The sequence below is a fragment of the Diabrotica virgifera genome, chromosome 6, assembly GCF_917563875.1.
Source record: "Diabrotica virgifera virgifera chromosome 6, PGI_DIABVI_V3a".
NCBI classification, from domain to species: Eukaryota; Metazoa; Arthropoda; class Insecta; order Coleoptera; family Chrysomelidae; genus Diabrotica; species Diabrotica virgifera.
Window position 1 is genome coordinate 27,380,808 of NC_065448.1, and position 19,607 is coordinate 27,400,414.

Below are 19,607 nucleotides of genomic sequence, written 5' to 3' on the forward strand. Positions count from 1 at the left end.
ATCAAGAGCTCTGTTATCTCTTTCTTGTTCCTTATCACTTAATTTAGGTAATTAGCAAAAAAGTTTATGGACAATGATAGCCAAGCTTTGTCTAGTTTTGAATTTTAGTAATTTATATTAAAATTGGCATGCAAATAACTTACAGTTTTTGATGCATTTTCGTCCACTGATGCACTGCACTTATGTTTACACTATTAAAATATTTCCAAGTTTTAAATTTTTAATTTTATTATTAAAACCTATCTTTTGTCATGAGCTGCTATCACACCGTGTTTGTTAGCTTCTTACCAGGACCGGTATACTGATTGACTCATTAACATAAATATTTAAATAGAGGTTGGATTGATAAAATTAGAATGGCCCGCATGCAGCCCAGATCTCAATCCTATCGAGCATTTATGGGATGAATTGAAAATAGCTATTCGCCGTCATCCTAGGCCTTCAGAAAATTTAGTACAGTTATGGTCCCCGTAGAGGAATATCGGGCTATTCCCCAGGCAAGGATAACACATCTTATTTGTTCGATGCCAAACAGATTGCGAGCAGTCGTCGCTGCATAGGTTTACATACCCGCTATTGAATTGTTTTGTTTTGTTGTTAATTTTGTTTTGTGTTGTTAATTTTAGTGTGTTTGATATTTTTAATTAAATACACCTTCAATGCAGTGTTTTTATCGACAGCGTTTACAAGAAAAGAGATATTCGGATAATTAAAAAAGCAAAATCTTGAAAATGTCTCCGAGATAATACGAAAGGAGTATGAAACAAAATCAGTATGAAACAAAATCAGTCCTTCTAGACCAGGGCGCATCTGTAAAAATATTAGTACATTTGGACGTTGAGAGGTGACTCAAATTTTTTTGCAGAAATTGCTTGAAAATAAATCAAATAATAATATTTGAGTTATCCTCCCTCTCAAAAAGGTCCGGAACATTGTTTAAATAATCAAAATGTCAAAAAATTAAGGAACAATTCGATTTTTTTCTTGGTTTTTTGATTATAACTTTAAAAGTATTCATTTCCGAGAAAAGTTGTACTGACATAAAAGTTGCGTAATTAAATTTACTACAATATAGAATTGGTTAAAAATTTAAAAAATAGTTACCCTTGTTGCAAAATAGCAATAATTGCCAAAAAACCCATACAAAAACAAGTATTCGCATTTTACGTTTTTCAACAATTTATGCTATACTTTGGACCTTCATATTTGACCCAGAAAAACCTTATGACATAATAAAATAACACTGTAAATTTTATTAAGATCGGTTAAATAGATTTTGCAATCCAGCTTTCGTAAAAAATATTCATTTTTTAAAAATGTTACAGGACTGAAAATAAAGCAGATAGCAAGTTGAAAATTTTTTTGCATATAGAAGTGTACTGTACCTTTCATTCGCAATTTTGCAAAATTAAAATCGATTAACACCACGGTGTCAGGAATTTTTTTAAATAAACATTAATTATTGGTGCTACGCGCAGGACAGCGGATAGTTTGCTCTGATTGGGCATTGCAATGACCTTTGATAATGATTGATACATTTTAATTTTTATTACATTTCGATATAAATAAATAAATTTGTTTATTGCAAAATAAAAACACATACTCTATCCTTTGAAATAACACTTTTATTAGCAAAAACTTTATTTGTTCATATATTTTAACTTAAATAATAAAAGTTTATTATTTTTAAACATATGCAATTGTTTAAACAATATTTCACAAACAATAATAAAATTAGTTTGATTTTTGTGGAATTAAAATATTAAAATACAACAAAATATAGAGTAAGAAAATAATATATTAGATAAAGATTGGAAGAAATTTTGGTGGAAATCAACTTGTGTGAATCGAACACCGCTGTCCTGCGCGTAGCACCAAAAATTATTGTTTATTTCAAAAATTTTCTGACGCCGTGGTAATTAATCGATTTTAATTTTGAAAATTGAATATGAAAGGTACAGTACCGTTCTATAAGCAAAAAAAAATTTAACTTGCTATCTACTTTATTTTCAGTCCTGTAACATTTTGAAAAAATGAATTTTTTTTGCGAAAGCTGGATTGCAAAATTTATTTTGCAAAATCTATTAAACCGATCTTAAAGAAATTTACAGTATTGTTTTACTGTATCATAAAGTTTTTCTGGGTGAAATATGAAGGTCCTAAGTGTAGCATAAATGGTTGAAAAACGTAAAATGCGAATACTTGTTTTTGTATGTTTTTTTCGCAATTATTGCTATTTTCAAACTAGGGTGACTATTTTTTAAAATTTTAACCAATTTTATATTGTAGGAAATTTAAATACGCAACTTTTATGTCAGCACAACTTTTCTCGGAAATGAATACTTTTAAAGTTATAATCAAAAAACGAAGAAAAAAATCGAATTTTTCCTTCAATTTTTGACATTTTGATTATTTAAACAATGTTCCGGACCTTTTTGAGAGGGAGGATAACTCAAATATTATTATTTGATTTATTTTCAAGCAATTTCTGCAAAAAAATTTGAGTCACCTCTCAACGTCCATCTCAAAACAGATCCGCCCTGGACTATTCAATTTTTTCACAGAATTTTTTAAAGTTAAGAGAAAATACAACGCTTCCATTCACTCCCGTATATTACCATGTAAGCAAAATTTTTTGTTACCGGAATATTAACAAACGATATCAATACATGTACTTACAAACTGATGCAAGAATCTTGAAAATCGGAGTACAAACAATAAAGTTATAAATTGTCAAACTTAATAAAAAGTGTTTAGTGGCGATGAGTGTATTTCTCAGTCGACCTTCATTTACATAAATAACTTCTTTCGTATATACCCCAAAATTCTAAATCACCACCAACCACCCCAAATTTGTCTGTAAGGAAAGTTTTACTTGATAAATAAAACAATTCCAAACTGCGGGAGTATCTTTTCAAATATTTATTTTGAAACTTCTCTTTCGTCAGTAAGATCTAATATTTAAAGTTTTAGCGCATGAGCTAAAGATATTATCGGCCTCTGTCTGATGCCGAAAGGTCCTATTTTTCTGTTGCGCCTTTCCGGCACGCCGCCTGCCGTTTTTGTCATTATCCGCCACTCTCTGCCAACAAACACCACCTGGTACAAACCTTATAATCCTGAGCGGTAAGTAGCGAAATCGCTAGGATTTTCTATTAGATTCTAATATCGGGGTATTTCAATAAATACTTTATATTCTTTACTCTAAACTCTATGCTCTATACTCTTTAGTTGATATTGCCATCGTCATCCTCGTAATATATCGTAGGCCAAGTGTCTTAACCTTCTTTTCAAGTTTTCTATGACATTATCTCTGGTTTCTTCTTCTTAAGTGCCTTTCTTCCTCACTGGAGGTGGGCTACTACAATTTCAAACTCTTTTCTTTCTTTAGCTGTTCTTATTAGCTGTTAAAAATTTAGTCATCTCCATTGTCGGATATTTCTTAGCTATGATAGTTTCTACCTTTCTAGTTATTTCTTTCCTTCGATCTTTCCTTTCACTATTATTTTAACACATTGGTACATACTTATTATTCCTGAGTATGTGATCTAGATAATGATGTTTTTTATAATATTCAATGTGTTGAAAAGTTCTCGTTCCTTATCTATTCTATACAGCAGTTCTTCGTTTGAGGTATGCGATGTCCATGAAGTCTTGAACATTATCCGGTAGATCTACATTCCAAAGACCTCCAATCTATTCACGGTTGATGTTTTAAGGATCCATGTCTCAACTACATAGAGAAGAGTCGACCAGACATAGCATTTTGATAAACGTAGTCGAATTTCGAGTTTCATTCGAGAATCACATAGCAGTATTTTGATTTATTCGAAAGATTTTCTGGCCTGTCCTAGTCTCGATCTTATTCCTACACCAAGATTTAGGCTGCTATCGATCCAATATTATATCAGGGACTTGAACTTGTGGACATGTTCTAAATCATGTCCATCTATGGTCCAGGGTTGAGTTACGTTTTGGTTTTTTCAGATTGGCATCACTTTTGTTTTCTTAATGTTTACTTTGATACTAAATTGTTCAAGGCCGAGTTGGGCCTGTCGATCAGTCGTTGTAAATCCAAGTCGAAGTCCGCCAACAACACCGAATCCTCGACGTATCTGATGCTGTTGATATTTATACTTTTCACCTTGACTCCATCCTTGGAATGCTCCAGTGGTTCGTTAAATATTAAGTCAGAATAACAATTAAATAGCAGGGCAAGGGCAAATCCAGGACTGATTTTCGGGAGGGGCCATGAACATTTTTTTGGGGAGGGGTATCAGGGAGTAATTTTTAAAAATTAGGGTTACAATAGTGAGTTTTAAGGTACTTTTCACACACTTTTGAATGCCATAAAGACATTCAAAACTTATCGTTATTAAAGTCAGTACCGATTCCTACACATTCCTTCGGATCCAAGGACAGTTCTTTCAACACATTTAATACTATTTTTCCCAAAGCTTCTTCTGTCAGGCACTGTTTCCCTCTTTCTTGATTTTCACTAAATACTTTTATGTTCTCATAAGCGTCAATGAACTTCTGATGACAAACTCTTCATGAATGTTGTTATTGTGTATGTATCTCAAATTAAGAAAAAGCTATTCCACTCCACGTGGGATACGTCGGTCGTTTCATCAAATATGGCAGAGTGATATTTTGCACTTTGACTCTAATTCATCTATTTGTTGAATTATTTCTTTACGACAACATGTTATCAATTGATTTTGACTGGTGCTATTAATGTATGTTGCTCGGGAAGATGCTGTGGATAGGTTTTGTTTAGGAGTCTTATCTCCTGATGCGATTTTAAATCTCCCCTCAAATTCCCCTCATTGCTAGGTCCAACATCTTCATCCAGAAGCAGAAAGCCATCATCACGATGGCCTTTTAGAGGAATATTTTGTCGACCTAAGAACACTATACTATACTATAGACTCTACTATTGGTCTTAGTCTTTCTCTATTTTCTAGTACCTGTGAGAGTCTATCTGGTTAATGACTGACTTTTGCGGGTTGAGATAACTTTGTAGAAAATCCAGCCCAACCTGAACGCACTCCTTGAGGTATGATGTTTTTTCATGGGTTTGTATGGCTCCGTCTTTGCCCATGAATTTGGCGAAAAATGTTGCGAAAAATTGGCTACAGGGGTTGCACTAGGAAATCGCTTTTGGTGTCCATGCATGGGTAATAATATCGTGCACAAAATGATATATGAAGCATATTAATAAAGGACATTGTGTATGAAGGATTCCAAGAAAATCACTTTATTTATTAATTCTTCTTTTTTTTGGGGTGGTTCCGGGGAAAAAATGAGGGTGTATTATACAAATTTGTAAATAGCACCAGTACATGGGTAATCGGTGAAAGTCTTTTTACTCTAGCATAAACGGTTCAGATGGTATAAAAAGGGGTTTTTTTAAAATGGAACACCCTGTAATTAAAAATAGGGCAATTACCCTTAAGTGAAACCTATACCAAAAAATCAATCACTTATTTATGAATAATTACCGCAGGATTTCTTCGTAATTTCCGTTACAGTTAGGGAAAATTATATTTTTTTAAAAACATCTTTTTTAAAAACTTGTCAACTTTGGGGCACCACCCCCGCTAAACGGTGGATGATAGACATATGCTGTCGGGAAATAAATCGTAGAAAATATAGTCCTCTTCATATTTCTATAAAAAAAAGTTTTTGTAAAAGGTACAGGAAGGGCTATGTTCCGCAAAAACCACAAATTACCCCGTTTAAAGGGGTGAAAAGGGGGGTTCCGGGGCGAAATTTTTTCAGAAAAAGTTAGTCTTATAATAAGTACCTCTTGATATAACGGAGAAAAAATAAAACCGGACTTGTGTCCATTTTGCAAGGTTCAACCTCTGTTTCCTACACTACTTTGATTCAAAATATTTTAATGTATGTACTCATAATGCTGAAATTTACTAAAAATTTCTTAATAGTGACCAAATTTCATTCAAATCAACAATCTTCTGTTTTGTTTATACCACTTATAGTAGTTTAAATTTATTCCACCAGAGGTCAGATACTTTGTTTCTAATCGCGAATATCGTAGGCCAAATGTCTTGATCTTCTTTTAAGTTTTCTACGAAATTATCTTTGGTTTAGTCTTGGTTATGCAATTCGAAGAGCCAGTAATTTTTCCAGCCAGTGTTATCTTAATACACTTGAGAGCAAAATAATCGACTCACTCGTTGAATTGTACACGTTAGATGTCTCGAATCTCCTAAACCAGTTGTCCGATTTGAGTGATTTTTTTACTATGTTATAGCCTTATTATTTAAGAAAATTATTGTAATAATATTGTTGCTAGACAGGTAAATGTCATTTTATACCGGGTGTAACAATTATACTGTGTTTTTTCTTAAAGTTCGGAAAACCCTGTGGAATATTCTAGCATATAAAAAATATTTAAATTAAAACTTAATTATAGTCTTACGCTTTATTAACATTTTCTTTTTTAATTCATTTGCTTATGTTGGATAATAAAAAAGTTAGGTACGTTAACAACTAGCGATGGTTTTCATCAATAAATCCTAATTTTCTGCTTAGTTTAATAAACAAGCCTGAAGTAGGCTATGAGAAATTAACAATTTAATGAATGTCAAATGGTTAACAGTCAAAAAGTGTCTGGTTTGTTGAGAAGATCCACTGTTGATTTTCTTCTTCACCTGCCATATCAGAATTATCCGACGTTGGCGAACACCATTGTGAAGGCTTCTCGATCTTCTGCAATATGAAATAATGGTCCTGCATTTGATATCTGAGTCCATTCACGAATGTTTTTTAACCAAGAAACATGTTTAATTTCTACACCTCTACGGCCCTCTATTTTGTCATTAAGGATCAGTTGTAATATATCGATTTCCCCTCACTATTCTATGTCCCAGATAACACATTTTCGACTGTTGATACCTGCGAAAAATAAATACTGTTAATGTTATAAAAATGGAAACGAAAATATGATGCGTTAGTCACTACACACAGACACGCCAGTAAGAAAGAATAATTACTACTTATTCTTAGCCCGATTAAAAAACACACAATTTTCCGAAAACCTCAAAAAAAATAAAGAAAGGATGAAAACTTGGGAATAGGTAGTTGAAATTGTCTATTATTATACAAGAAAAGTTTACAATTCTACATCCCCTCCATTTTCCAAAAATTGGGAAATACGGGGTGAAAAATATTTTCTCGTGAGTGAAAAAATATACGTTCAAAATAAGTCCGGGATTTGATAAAATAACTTATTCTAAGCAACTTTTGTTCTATAGAGATTTTCGGTAAGTCAATACTTTTCGCGTTATTTGCGAGTATGTTCATTTTTAACAAAAAAAAAAAGTTTTTGGACGGTTTTTCGCAAACAACTGAAAAAGTAAGTATTTTATCGAAAAAAATATTCCTAGCAAAAATATAGCTTATAAGAAAGTAAAATAAAATGGTGTATGCATAATGTCTGTAGACCCAGTAGAAGCAGAGTTGTAGCTAATGAAAAGTAGGTTCTTATTCGTCAAATTTCAAATCGAATATTTCAACGTGAAATAACCAAAAAACGGAGCACTTTTCGGGGAAAACTCATTATACCTTTTTTAAAGTGTTTAAAAAAAGGTTTAATTTTGTTTTTCAAAAAAACTTCTAACATTAAAAGTAAGTGAGTTACGATCAAAATATTGTTGGTCCCTTTTATTTTTCGGTAAAAAAATCGCGAAAATCACCCCTAATTAGCAACCCCTAAAATTAAAAATTAATTTTTTTTTCAAAAAACTTAAAATTCTATTAATACCAAAAATCTCAAAGAGTAATAAAATGTACGTTTTGCTTTTCTGAATATTTTGGATTTTTTGTTTGCTTGTTAGACAAAAATTGGTTATGCTATGGCTGTTTAAAATTGGCATAAGCTCGTGATTTTAACTACAACCTTTTCAAAAATAAGCACTTTGAACCGATGAAACTTACTTACAGATCATATAAAAAGAATACATAAGAAAAGTAACTTGTGAAGCGGTGATTTCGCGATTGTTTTAACCAAAAAATAGAAGGGACCAACACTATTTGGAGCGTAACTCACTTACTTTTAATGTTAGAAGTTTTTTTTTAACAAAAATAAACCTTTTTTTAACACTTTAAGAAAATTCTAACGCGTTTTCCCCGAAAAGTGCTCCGTTTTTTGGTTATTTCACGTTGAAATATTCGATTTGGAATTTGACGAAGAAGAACCTACTTTTCATTAGCTACAACTTTGCTTCTACTTGGTCTATGCAGGGGTGGCCAAGCTCCTTGATAGTCCGAGCCATTTTTAAAATTTGAAATTTTTTGCGAGCCGCAATTAAACAATTATTTAAAGTGTAAAAATGTATTAAATTTTTCTCTCGCTGTTTGGATTTCACGATTTTTAAAGTGAAATAAAATGGTTCACATCGTTGTTTCAAATATGCAAATAATTCTACAAGCAGCCTTTACTAATTCAGGATAAGGATAGTTCAATTCTTCATCATCCTTCCATTTTTTTTCTGGGACGGCCTACTGATCTTCTATCGTCTCTCGGAACACTGTCTTTAACACTCTGTCTTCCTCTGATCTACCACATGACCTGCCCATCTTATCTTAGCGTTTATATAAGTCTGACGATGTTTTTAGTAGGTACCATACACAGTCACCAATTATTCAGCTCTGCGGCGCATTCTTCACTCTTCTGTCAATTAATATCTTTGAGGGACAAATATCATTCTGAGAACTTCGCTTTCAAATACCAGCAGCTTATTTATTTCCCGCTGATGTAGAGTTCATGTAGGGCGAATAATTGGCTGTACAGTCGTAATTTAGATTATCTTTTTAAAAGCTTAGGTCTTAATAATAATGATAGGGAATATAACGCTCTATTCCACGCAGCTATTCTTGCTGAGACCTCTTTTTATATGTACTTGTCATGTGTGATTACCGCCCCTAGATATTTAAACTCTTTTACTACTTCGAAGTTGTGGTAATTAATAGGTATGTTCTGCCTAACTCTTGGTCTTGGATTTTTGGTTACTAGCATGTAGTTCGTCTTCTCTTCATTTATTCGAAGGCTCAGACTACCTGTTTCTTCCTCGAGTTGTAAAAACACCTCTCTCACGTGTCTTGCAGAATGAGCGACTGCACCTATATTTCCAGCAAAGGCCAACAATAGTTTTGATCTTGAATTCGCAAATCCTGCTGTCAGCTCAGATGATATTTTACTTATTACATATTCTAAGGCCAAATTGAATAGCAACAATCATAAGGGTTCTCATTGTCCAAGTCGTGTTCTTACATTTAGTCTTTTATATTTGTTGTCAGTAATTTAAGATATTTTGCAACAAAAAAAAATTAAAACTAAGTCAGGTACATTTATTGCGAGCCACAAATAATCCTTCAAAGAGCCACATGTGGCTCGCGAGCCACAATTTGGCCATCCCTGAGTCTATAGACTTCATGCATTCATCTTTTTTTCACTTTTTTATAAGCTATATTTTTGCTGTGAATATTTTTTTCGATAATATACTTAAGTACTTTTTGAGTTATTTGCCGAAAACCGTCCAAAATCATGTTTTTTTTTTGTTAAAAATGAACATATTCACTCGCAAATAACTCGAAAAGTATTGACTTAGGGAAAAAATTCTATAGAACAAAAGTTGCTTAGATTTAGTCATTTTATCAAATTCCGGACTTATTTTGAGTGTATATTTTTCACCCCCGAGAAGGGGCATTCCCCCCCATTTTTGTAAAATGGAAGGGATGTAGAATTGTAAACTTTTTCTTATAATATAATAATAGACAATTTCAACTACCTATTCCCAAATTTTCATCCTTCCTTTATTTTTTTTGGGTCAGTTTGTTCTTTGATCGAGCTATCTAGGTTAGAGGTGGACGAATCGATCAATACTCGATTTGATGGGGAACGGAAACAGTACTTCGGGAGCTCTTACTAGATCAACATTCTAGCAGAAGCAGTTGGCCTTCAGGCAGTACTATAGGGCCAGTGGAGTTGTTCTTAAATTAAAGCTCTGGTAAAACTGTCCTCTCTATTGTGGCGAACGTCGTTTTATATCCTTGCCGGCGCGGCGGTTCATCTCTAGTGCGCATCAATGGTGGTGGAAGGCAATACTCTTTGAGTACACTGCTGAACATAAGCCTCCCGTAAATAATTCCATACAATCCAATCGACCGAGCCCATGGCATCTGCAATAAGCGAAACACAGCCCCGATCGTAACTACATCATCTGTGATAATTTCTTCGGCAGTTTTAGATGAAATCTCAGAAATAATTCTAGACGGTAGCCTATAAAACCGGAAACAATGTATTATTAATATAGCAAAATTTTAGTAAATGTCACATAATCTGTTTTCCACTCATTACTTATACAGGGTGTAACAAAAATACAGGTCATAAATTAAATCACCTATTCTGGGACCAAAAATAGTTCGAACGAACCTAACTTACCTTAGTACAAATATGAACATAAAAAAAGTTACAACCCTTTGAAGTTACAAAATGAAAATCGATTTTTTCGAATATATCGAAAACTATTAGAGATTTTTTATTGAAAATGGACATGTGGCATTTTTATGGCAGGAATATCTTAAACAAATTATAGGTAAATTTGTGCATCCCATAAAAATTTTATGGGGGTTTTGTTCCTTTAACCCCGCCCCCCCCCCAAACTTTTGTGTACGTTCCAATTAAATTGTTATTGTGATAACATTGGTTAAATTCAATATTTTTAAAACTTTTTTGGCTCTTTGTATTTTTTCGACAAGGCAGGTTTTATCGAGTTGCGGCTTCTTTTCTAATATGTTTACATAAAGATTTTATGGGGGTTTTGTTCCTTTAAACCCCCCAAATGGTTGTGTACGTTCCAATTAAACTATTACTGCGATACCATTAGTTAAACACAGTGTTTTTAAAACTTTTTTGGTTCTTTGTATTTTTTCGATAAGGCACCTTTTATCGAGATGTGGCTTCTTTTTTAATATGGTTCAAAATATACCTAAAATTGTAAATCATAACTAAATTATCCTATTATTATCAAGTCTCCATATATACTTAGCCATATACAAATATGTGGTGGATTTGACAAATAAGTAAAATATCTCGATAAAAACTGACTTCTAGAAAAAGTACTAAGAGGCAAAAATTTTTTTAAAACATTGTGTTTAACTAATGGTGCTACAATAATAATCAAATTGGAACGTACACAAAAGTTTGGGGGGGTTTAAAGAACAAAATCCCCATAAAATGTTTATGGGGTGTCTAAATTGCACTATAATTTTTTCTTAAGATACTACTACCATAAGAATGCCACATGTTTCTCTTCAATAAAAAATCTCCAATAGTTTTCGATATATTGGAAAAAATCGATTTTCATTTTGTAACTTCAAAGGGCTGTAACTTTTTTTATGTGCATATTTGTACTAAGGTAAGTTAGGTTCAATCGAACTATTTTTGGTCCCAGATTAAATTTATGACCTGTATTTTTGTTACACCCTGTATTTATAGATTAATTTCAGTAGATATACCCCATCCCCGAATATACGTCTGTTTTGGATTATCGCGACAACGAATATTTTACTGTGCAAAATATGAAGAACGAAAGTAAATTGCAAATTATATTGTTGTTTATTGGAGTAATTATTAGAGCAAAATACTTTCGTACTTCTTATGTTGCACACTAAAATAAGTAAAATATTCGTTGTCGCGATAATCCAAAACAGACGTATATTCGTGGAATACACCATATATGAAGTTTCACAATTATTAAAACACATTTATTTAGGATTACTATAAGTGTAAGGATTGTCATCTAATATTTAAGAAATCCGATCAGAAAAAATAAACCGGTTTTTTGTACTTAAATAATGTATGTGTTTCCGCACCTCCCTCGTAATATTATAGAGCTTGGGAGGTCGGTGGCAGTGAAATTGTATACATTCGTGTGTTATTCTCCTCCAGAGCCGCGGTGCGGTCCTATGACGGGGGCGGGGGGCGAGCCGCTGCCGATGCAGTCGACGATCTCTCCTGCAATGACGGAGTCCGACCTGCCTCAGCCTCTGGTGGTAAGGAGCCCTTCGGTATCCCTGATGAAGTGGCCCAGTCAATCTCCGACCAAAACGACACCCACGCGACAGGTGAGTTCAGATTTTTAATTAGATTTAGAAATCATTATAGTATAGAATAGAATAGAGTATAGACTATAGAGCATGAATTTATATGCGGAAGTAAACATATATTTTCGTATCCTGCTTTAACTTTTTCTTCTTCTTCTGGTTCCTATCCGTTTCGGATGATGGAAAATCATATTGGCAATCATAACCTTGCTCGCTGCGCCAAACAGTTCCGTTGAAGTTTTCTTAAACCATGTTCTTAAATTCCGCAGCCATGATATTCTCCTTCTACCGGGTCCTCGCTTACCTTTGACTTTACCTTGCAATATGGACTACAGCAGGGTGTAACGGAGCTGATTTCTCATAACGTTTCCCAGATACTTCAGTTTTATGCGTTTGATGGTAAACACAATTTCCGATTCCTTCTTTATTCTTCCTAGGACTTTCTTGTTCGTGATCCTTGCTGTCCAAGATATTCTCAGCATTCTTCTATAAAGCCACATCTCAAATGCTTCAAGTTTTTTAATAGTGGTGTCTGTAAGCGTCCATGCCTCCGCTCCGTACAACAATACAGAGAAAACATAACATCTCAAATGTCTCATTTTTGTATCGAGGGATATGTTGTGGCTTTTGAAAATGGAGCTCATTTTGTTAAAGACCGTTCTTGCCTTTTCTATGTGGCACTTTATTTCCTGTACGTTGCTCCACTGCTCATTTATAATAGTTCCCAGGTAGCAATACTGTTTTACGCGCTCTATCTTCGTTCCATTAATATATAGATCAGCCCCGTTTATATTATCCTTGCTGATAATAATTTGTTTCGTTTTCTGGGTGTTAATGTTTAGTCCGTACTGTTGACTGTACTCGTTGATTCTGTCCATCAGCCTCTGAAGTCCCTCTAAACTATCTGCTATCACCATGGTGTCATCGGCATATCTAATATTATTTACTCTTTCTCCATTTAGAAGGATACCTTCGTCTACTCCGTATAGAGCCTCATTAAAAATTCTCTCTCAGTACATATTAAATATCAACGGCGATAGGATAGATCCCTGTCTAACTCCACGTAGTATTTTTAGGTGATCTGTTTCTTCTACGTTAATTTTCATATATGCGGTCTGATTCCAGTAGAGTTCTGAAATTATTCTGAGGTATTTGTCATCCAAGTCTGCTTCTTTTAAAATGTTAATAATCTTTTTGTGTTGAACTCTGTCAAATGCCTTTTCATAGTCGATCAAGCACGCGTACCTACACGTCGCAGTTAACATCCCTGCATCTTTGAATCAGGACCTGTACTCCAAAAAGTGCCTCTCTGGTACCCACTGCATTAAAGAACCCGAACTGTCTGTCCTATATTTGTTCCTCGCACTTATAAATTCTTCCATGCAGAACCTATTTTACTTCAAATCAGGCCCGAGGCACTACATAATTTTCGGGCCCCTAAATATAATTTAATAATAATATTAATTAAGTTAATTAGTTAATATTGATATCAAAATTTTTAATTGTTCTAAGACCTTCTTCTTCTTCTTCTTCTTCTTCTTCTTCTTCTTCTTCTTCTTCTTCTTCTTCTTCTTCTTCTTCTTCTTCTTCTTCTTCTTCTTCTTCTTATCGTGCCCTATCAAGTCCTCTTGACGTTGGCGATTAACATGGCGAAACTGTCTCTGTCTCGAGCTATTCTAAATAGTTGTTCTGCTTTCTCTATTCCTGTCCACTCCCAAGAGTTCCTTGTATTCAACCAAAAGCCTGATTTCTACCAATTCCTCTGCGTCCTTCGATTTTACCCATCATAATAAGTTGAAGAATATTATACCGGTCTCCCCTTACTACGTGTCCAAAATAGGCCATCTTTCTATATTTGATGTTATCAAGCAGCTCGCGGGCAGCATTTGCTCTCTTAACGACTGCCACACTTGTCAGAGTAGCCGTCCATGGTATTTTCAGTGTACGTCTGTGCAGCCACATTTCAAAGGCCTCCAAACGATTAATGGTCAATATTTTTAATGTCAATGCTTCGACAACATACAAGAGGACTGACCAAATGTAACATTTAATCATGCGCTTTCGAAGTTTAAGTTGCAAGTTATCAAAACAAAAGAATGACCTCATTTTTAAAAATGTCGTGCGGGCTATCTCGGTTCTACATTTTATCTCTTTATCTGGATCTAGTTGTTCAGTAATATGGCAACCAAGATATTTAAAACTGGGTACTCTTTGAATTATATGACCATCAACATATTATAACTGTGAATCTTGATGGGCCAAACGGCTAAATACCATGTATTTTGTTTTTGAACAGTTTATGTTTAGGCCAAACTCTCTTCCCACTGTGTCAATGGCATTTAAAAGGTGTTGTAATCTATTCATATCATCACTTAAAATAACTGTATCGTCTGCATATCTGATTGTATTTATCAAAATTTAATTAACTTTCACACCCCATTACAAAATATGGAGCGCTTCCTTAAATATTCTATCTGAATATAAATTGAATAACAGTGGGGACAGTATACAACCCTGTCTGACACCTCTTTATATTTTGCATATTTCTGTTGATTTCCTTTTTATGCAAGCTGTCGTTGTTTGACGCCAGTATAATTTTTCTATGATTCGTACATCTTGTACATCTTAATTCTTTAATATTTTAATTAATTTGTGATGTTGTACTCGATCAAAGGCCTTCTCATAGTCAATAAATACAGCAAATACGTCTTTTCTTTGATCTCGGCATTTCTGCAATAATACATTTAGTGTAAAGAGTGCGACCCGGGTTCCCAGTCCATTTCTGAAGCCAAATTGTGTTTCATCCTGGTCTTCTTCACATTTATCTCTGATTCTACTGTGGATGATACGTAGAAAGATTTTCAAAGTGTGGCTCATGTGGTTCTAAGACCACAGTTGACAAATATAAAAATTTATCTTGTTTTATTGCAATAAAAATTTTTTGATGATCTTTCCGGGCCCCATCAAAATGCGGGCCCGAGGCAGGTGCCTCACTCTCCTAGTGGTAAAATAGGCCCTGCTTCCATGGATGCTTCTAAGAAACAGTTTCAACATATGGCTCATTAGGCCGATTGTTCGATATTCTTCGCACTTTTTAGCCCCTTGTTTTTTAGGTAACACTATGAATTCTGATTCTAGCCATTTATCTGAGATGATTCCTGTATTGTATATTTTATTGAAGACAGCCGTGATCCAGTTTATTCCTCCTTCCCTTCCTCCAAGAGTTTTAAAAATTCAGCTTCGATATTATCAGGCCCTACAGCTTTCCTGTTTTTCATTCATTTTATTGCTTCTTCTACCTTGGATTTAAGTATGTCCATGCCCGTCATCCTCTCCAGTGGCGGATTCAGCATCGTCAAAAGGGGTGGCCGCTTACTAAATTTCTATAAAAAATAAATGAATAAATGAATGTTTTTATAATCTTTATATATAACTTGGTTTGAGAGGGGGGCCGATCGCCCCCATCGCCCTCCCCTGGATCTGCCCCTGATCCTCTCTGAAAATGGATGCCTGTAATCCGTTCTTTGATCTTGAAAAAGTATCTTAGAAATATGTTCTCCATTTGTCTTTCATCTTTTGGATGTCAATGATTAATTTTCCATTGGTATCTATGAGCTTCATTTGTGTTCGTTTTTTAAAAGCACACGTTTCTATTTCGGTACATTTCTCTACAGCTTCTTTTTCTTTAGCTTCACTTATTTTTCTTGAGGATAAAATGTTTAAACTAATTTGAAGTATTTAAAAATATCTATCTCCAGAAATACAAAATAAATCTTTGGCTCACAAATTAAGTGGTTTATAATGAAAATAATGTCAGTCCCAATTTTTTTCAGCGAAAAAGTGATCGGAAGCAAACCCCTAATCACCACCCTAATTAAAATTAGTCATTGACCTTATTTGGTCTTCTTTATTTATGTATTATTAATAGGTTCTAAAAGTTTAACCGGCTTAGAATAATTAACGAATTTTTGGAGTTTGGTAAAAAATTCCCTTTTCTTCAGAATAGAAAGATTAGCATCAGAGATACGAAAAAATGTTTAAATATAAAATTGTAGCCTATTTAATTCCCAAGAACTTGTTTTGCAAAAATTTTTCCTACGGTAAAAATTGAGTGAACTATTGACAATTAAAACTGGTAATAACATGCAAAAACCACCTTTACCAACCCTTTGAAAGTCACCACTTTTTACGACTGAGTATTTTAAAAGGATTTAATATTAATAGCCTTATAGACCTTGTAAAAACCTACAAAATTCTTTTTCACCAAACTTTCTAAGATAAAAATTAAAAAGGTTACGGTTAAAAAATCAATATATTTTTTTGAAAAAAAAAGGAGAAATCTAATTGGAAACATAATTATGTAAATTATAGCGGTGTTTTTAGTCATTGGCCTTATTTATTCTTCTTTATTTATGCATTATTAATATATTCTAGAAGTTTGACTGGCTTAGAATGATAGTATTTAAAAAAATTGGAGTTAAAAGCGAATAACAACTTTTTGTAGTTTGGTAAAATATGCCATTTTCTTCAGAATAGAAAGATTAGCATCAGATATATGAAAAAATGTTTTAATATGAAACTGTAGGTTATCTAACTCCCAAGAACTAAGTTTAAAAAAAATTTTTCTACGGCAAAAATTGAGCGAATGGTAAATGAGTATATACAGGGTGATTGATTAGTAGGGTAAAGCTCAATAGCTCCGCTACAGTAACAGATAGCAATAAAATTTAATAACAAAAATGTTAGCCACCTTTGAGCTTCACATTACAAAATTAGTTAGAATGTTACAGGATGTTCGATAACACAGTGGCAGACCAAACTTATGTTTTTTTTTTAATGGAACACCCTATATTTTATTTTAAATTCGAAATCCTGTTAACTTCTCCATCAGAAAAATACAAAGGTTTGTTATGTTATACAGGGTATTTACAAAGTTATAACCAATTTTATATGTGTGTGTGTGTTTATGTTTTATTGGCACTGGTTTAAGCAACCAACTGGCCAGTCAATGTGTTTTGAATTCTCTCTTTTACAAAATATATGCTTAGTATCTAAATCTAAAACTATTACTACTACTAAGTTTTTTTTACTCTGTTTTTTTTTTATTTTTTTTTTTAATATATTTTTGTAACAAATTTTTTTATTATATTTTTTATTTCTGATGTAGTTTAATGTGAACTTGACATCCTCTATAGTTAGCCGGGTGGTCACCGTTACAATTGACACATTTTACTTTGTCATCACGTGATTTTCGAGGACAATCTTTTGTTTCGTGATTACCTGTACATTTTACGCATCTGTGTACTTTGCGGCAGTATGTTTTGGTGTGTCCGTATTCTTGGCATCTTGTACACTGGGGGATTGTTCTTTTCGTACGAGGAGGTTCGCGTTTAATGATATTGTTTCCTAATTTTTCTATTTTATAAACTTCTTTGTTGTTTTCCTTCGATACGATATCAATGAAAAACATTGGCAAGGGGGTTTTTGATACATAATGTTTTATATTGTGAATGTTCACTGCTTCGTGTCCTTGTGCTGCTAGATTTGCCTTTATATCATCAGTATATGTACCATGATGCAGTCCTTTTATGACAAACCTGAATGTTTTTTCGCTTTTTGGCCTAAAAGTATGGTATTGTGTATTCCTTTTATCAAGTTCAGTGATCAGTGTTTTAAAATGTTCGGCCTCAAGGACTTGAACTTTTACTGTTTCATAACTAATGGTTTTAATCGTGTATTTATCTCCTGCGGTTTGTTTAAGTAGGTCATGAATGTGTTGGACAACACCTACATTATAGATGGTTATGGGTGGGGGCTTAGGTACATGTTTTGTATCGTTTTCTTGATCTTTTGCTTCGTCTTTGCTTTCTTCGTTTTCTTCTGTAAGGATACTATACGAGTTTTTTGTTTCTAGTGGCTTTTGCAGCCAACAATCACTTAATTTTGCTTGTTTCCTGGATATTTCCACTTCGGGACTTCTTATTCTTTTTTTATTTGTTACTGTCTCCCATTTATCTTCAGATTCAGAGTTAGGGGCTGCTTGTTCATTCATGTGTTGGACTACCTGTGGATTTTGTGAATTTTGATATACTAAGTGTGGGGGGAGAGGTAAAGGATTTGGTTGTGAAAAATATTGTGGGTTGTGAAAAATTGGTTGCACTTGAGTAGATGAGCCTGGCATTTGCTGATATATGGCCTGTTGGTTTTGATCAAGGTAACCCGTTTGGGGCTGTGACATTGACGTAGGAAAAAAATATGGTTGATAAGACATATTGTTATTCACCTGATATCCGGATTGATGAGTTGGCACACCATTTCATTTGATATCCCTTTTTAACTCCACTCCACTGGTATGAAATTGTTGAATATTTTCTTCAGTTATTATCACTAATTGCCTTCTGAAAACACTTATTTACTGTTAAATTGTAAAAATGTAATTAAAAATAAAAACTGAATTTATTTATTAGAACAAGTTTACGGAGACGTTCAAATAACTGATATTAAAACATGTAGATAATTAAAATCACATTTAAATAATCACATTTTGTACACAAATCGAAATTAACGTTTACAATATAAAATGTTTTAAAATATACTGGACTGAATGCGACCGCCTTGCTCGGAGGTTTGTGGTCGACTGTATTACTAATAAATTATTTTTATTTCTTTATTTGCTACAGTGTTACATTGATTACCGGATTGATAATCAGTTATCTTCAATTGTCAATTCAGTCATGGCTTACTTAAAATTTAGATAAATTTAAACACCTAAAATAATTTGCTCTGAAAAATGAAAATATCTCGAAAACTAATAAATTTGGGCGTAGGGAATGTTATATAAAAATTAAAGTACGTTAATGTTACTTTTCAATAATGATATAAAATACAGGGTGTTCCATTTAACATTACTGAGAAAATAATGTACTTCCGTTTTGACTCACCCTGTATTTGATATAAAGAAAATTAGCAATATCAATAATTCTTAAAAATTTTGACAACAAATAAAAAAATATGGCATTAATAAACCATTGATTGCTGTTTTTTATGTGCTTATTTTTATTTATACAGGGAGTTGAACTTGTTACGATTTTCATACAAAATTGGTTATAACTTTGTAAATACCCTGTATAACATTACAAACCGTTATATTTTTGTGATGGAGAAGTTAACAGGATTTCGAATATAAAATAAAATATAGGGTGTTCCATTTAAAAAAACATAAGTTAGGTCTGCCACTGTGTTATCGAACACCCTGTAACATTCTAACTAATTTTGTAATGTGAAGCTCAAAGGTGGCTAAAATTTTTGTTATTAACTTTTATTGCTATCTAATATTATAGCGGAGCTATTGAGCTTTACCCTACTAATCAATCACCCTGTATATCGAAAAACATTGATTTTTTCGATATAAAACTAACACTTTCGATAGCGAATAAATCGAAAAGTATTAATTTTATCAAAAAAATGTATAG

At 33.2% G+C, this 19,607-nt stretch overlaps 1 protein-coding gene and 1 long non-coding RNA gene across 6 annotated transcripts in view; one reads left to right on the top strand and one right to left on the bottom strand.

Moving 5' to 3' along the window:
- LOC114339129 (uncharacterized) overlaps positions 1–19,607 on the top strand; it is a 163,746-nt gene that overhangs the window by 80,156 nt on the left and 63,983 nt on the right. For all 5 annotated transcript variants that reach the window (XM_050654898.1, XM_050654901.1, XM_050654902.1 and 2 more), the window contains one exon: positions 11,981–12,156. In XM_050654898.1, coding sequence (XP_050510855.1) covers positions 11,981–12,156 — 176 coding nt within the window. The remainder of the gene's footprint in view (positions 1–11,980; positions 12,157–19,607) is intronic.
- Positions 6,426–18,761, bottom strand: LOC126887398 (uncharacterized). The gene is made up of 2 exons (XR_007699051.1): positions 18,419–18,761; positions 6,426–6,924 (listed from the first exon to the last, which is right to left on the bottom strand). It is a non-coding gene; the product is annotated as an uncharacterized LOC126887398 (long non-coding RNA).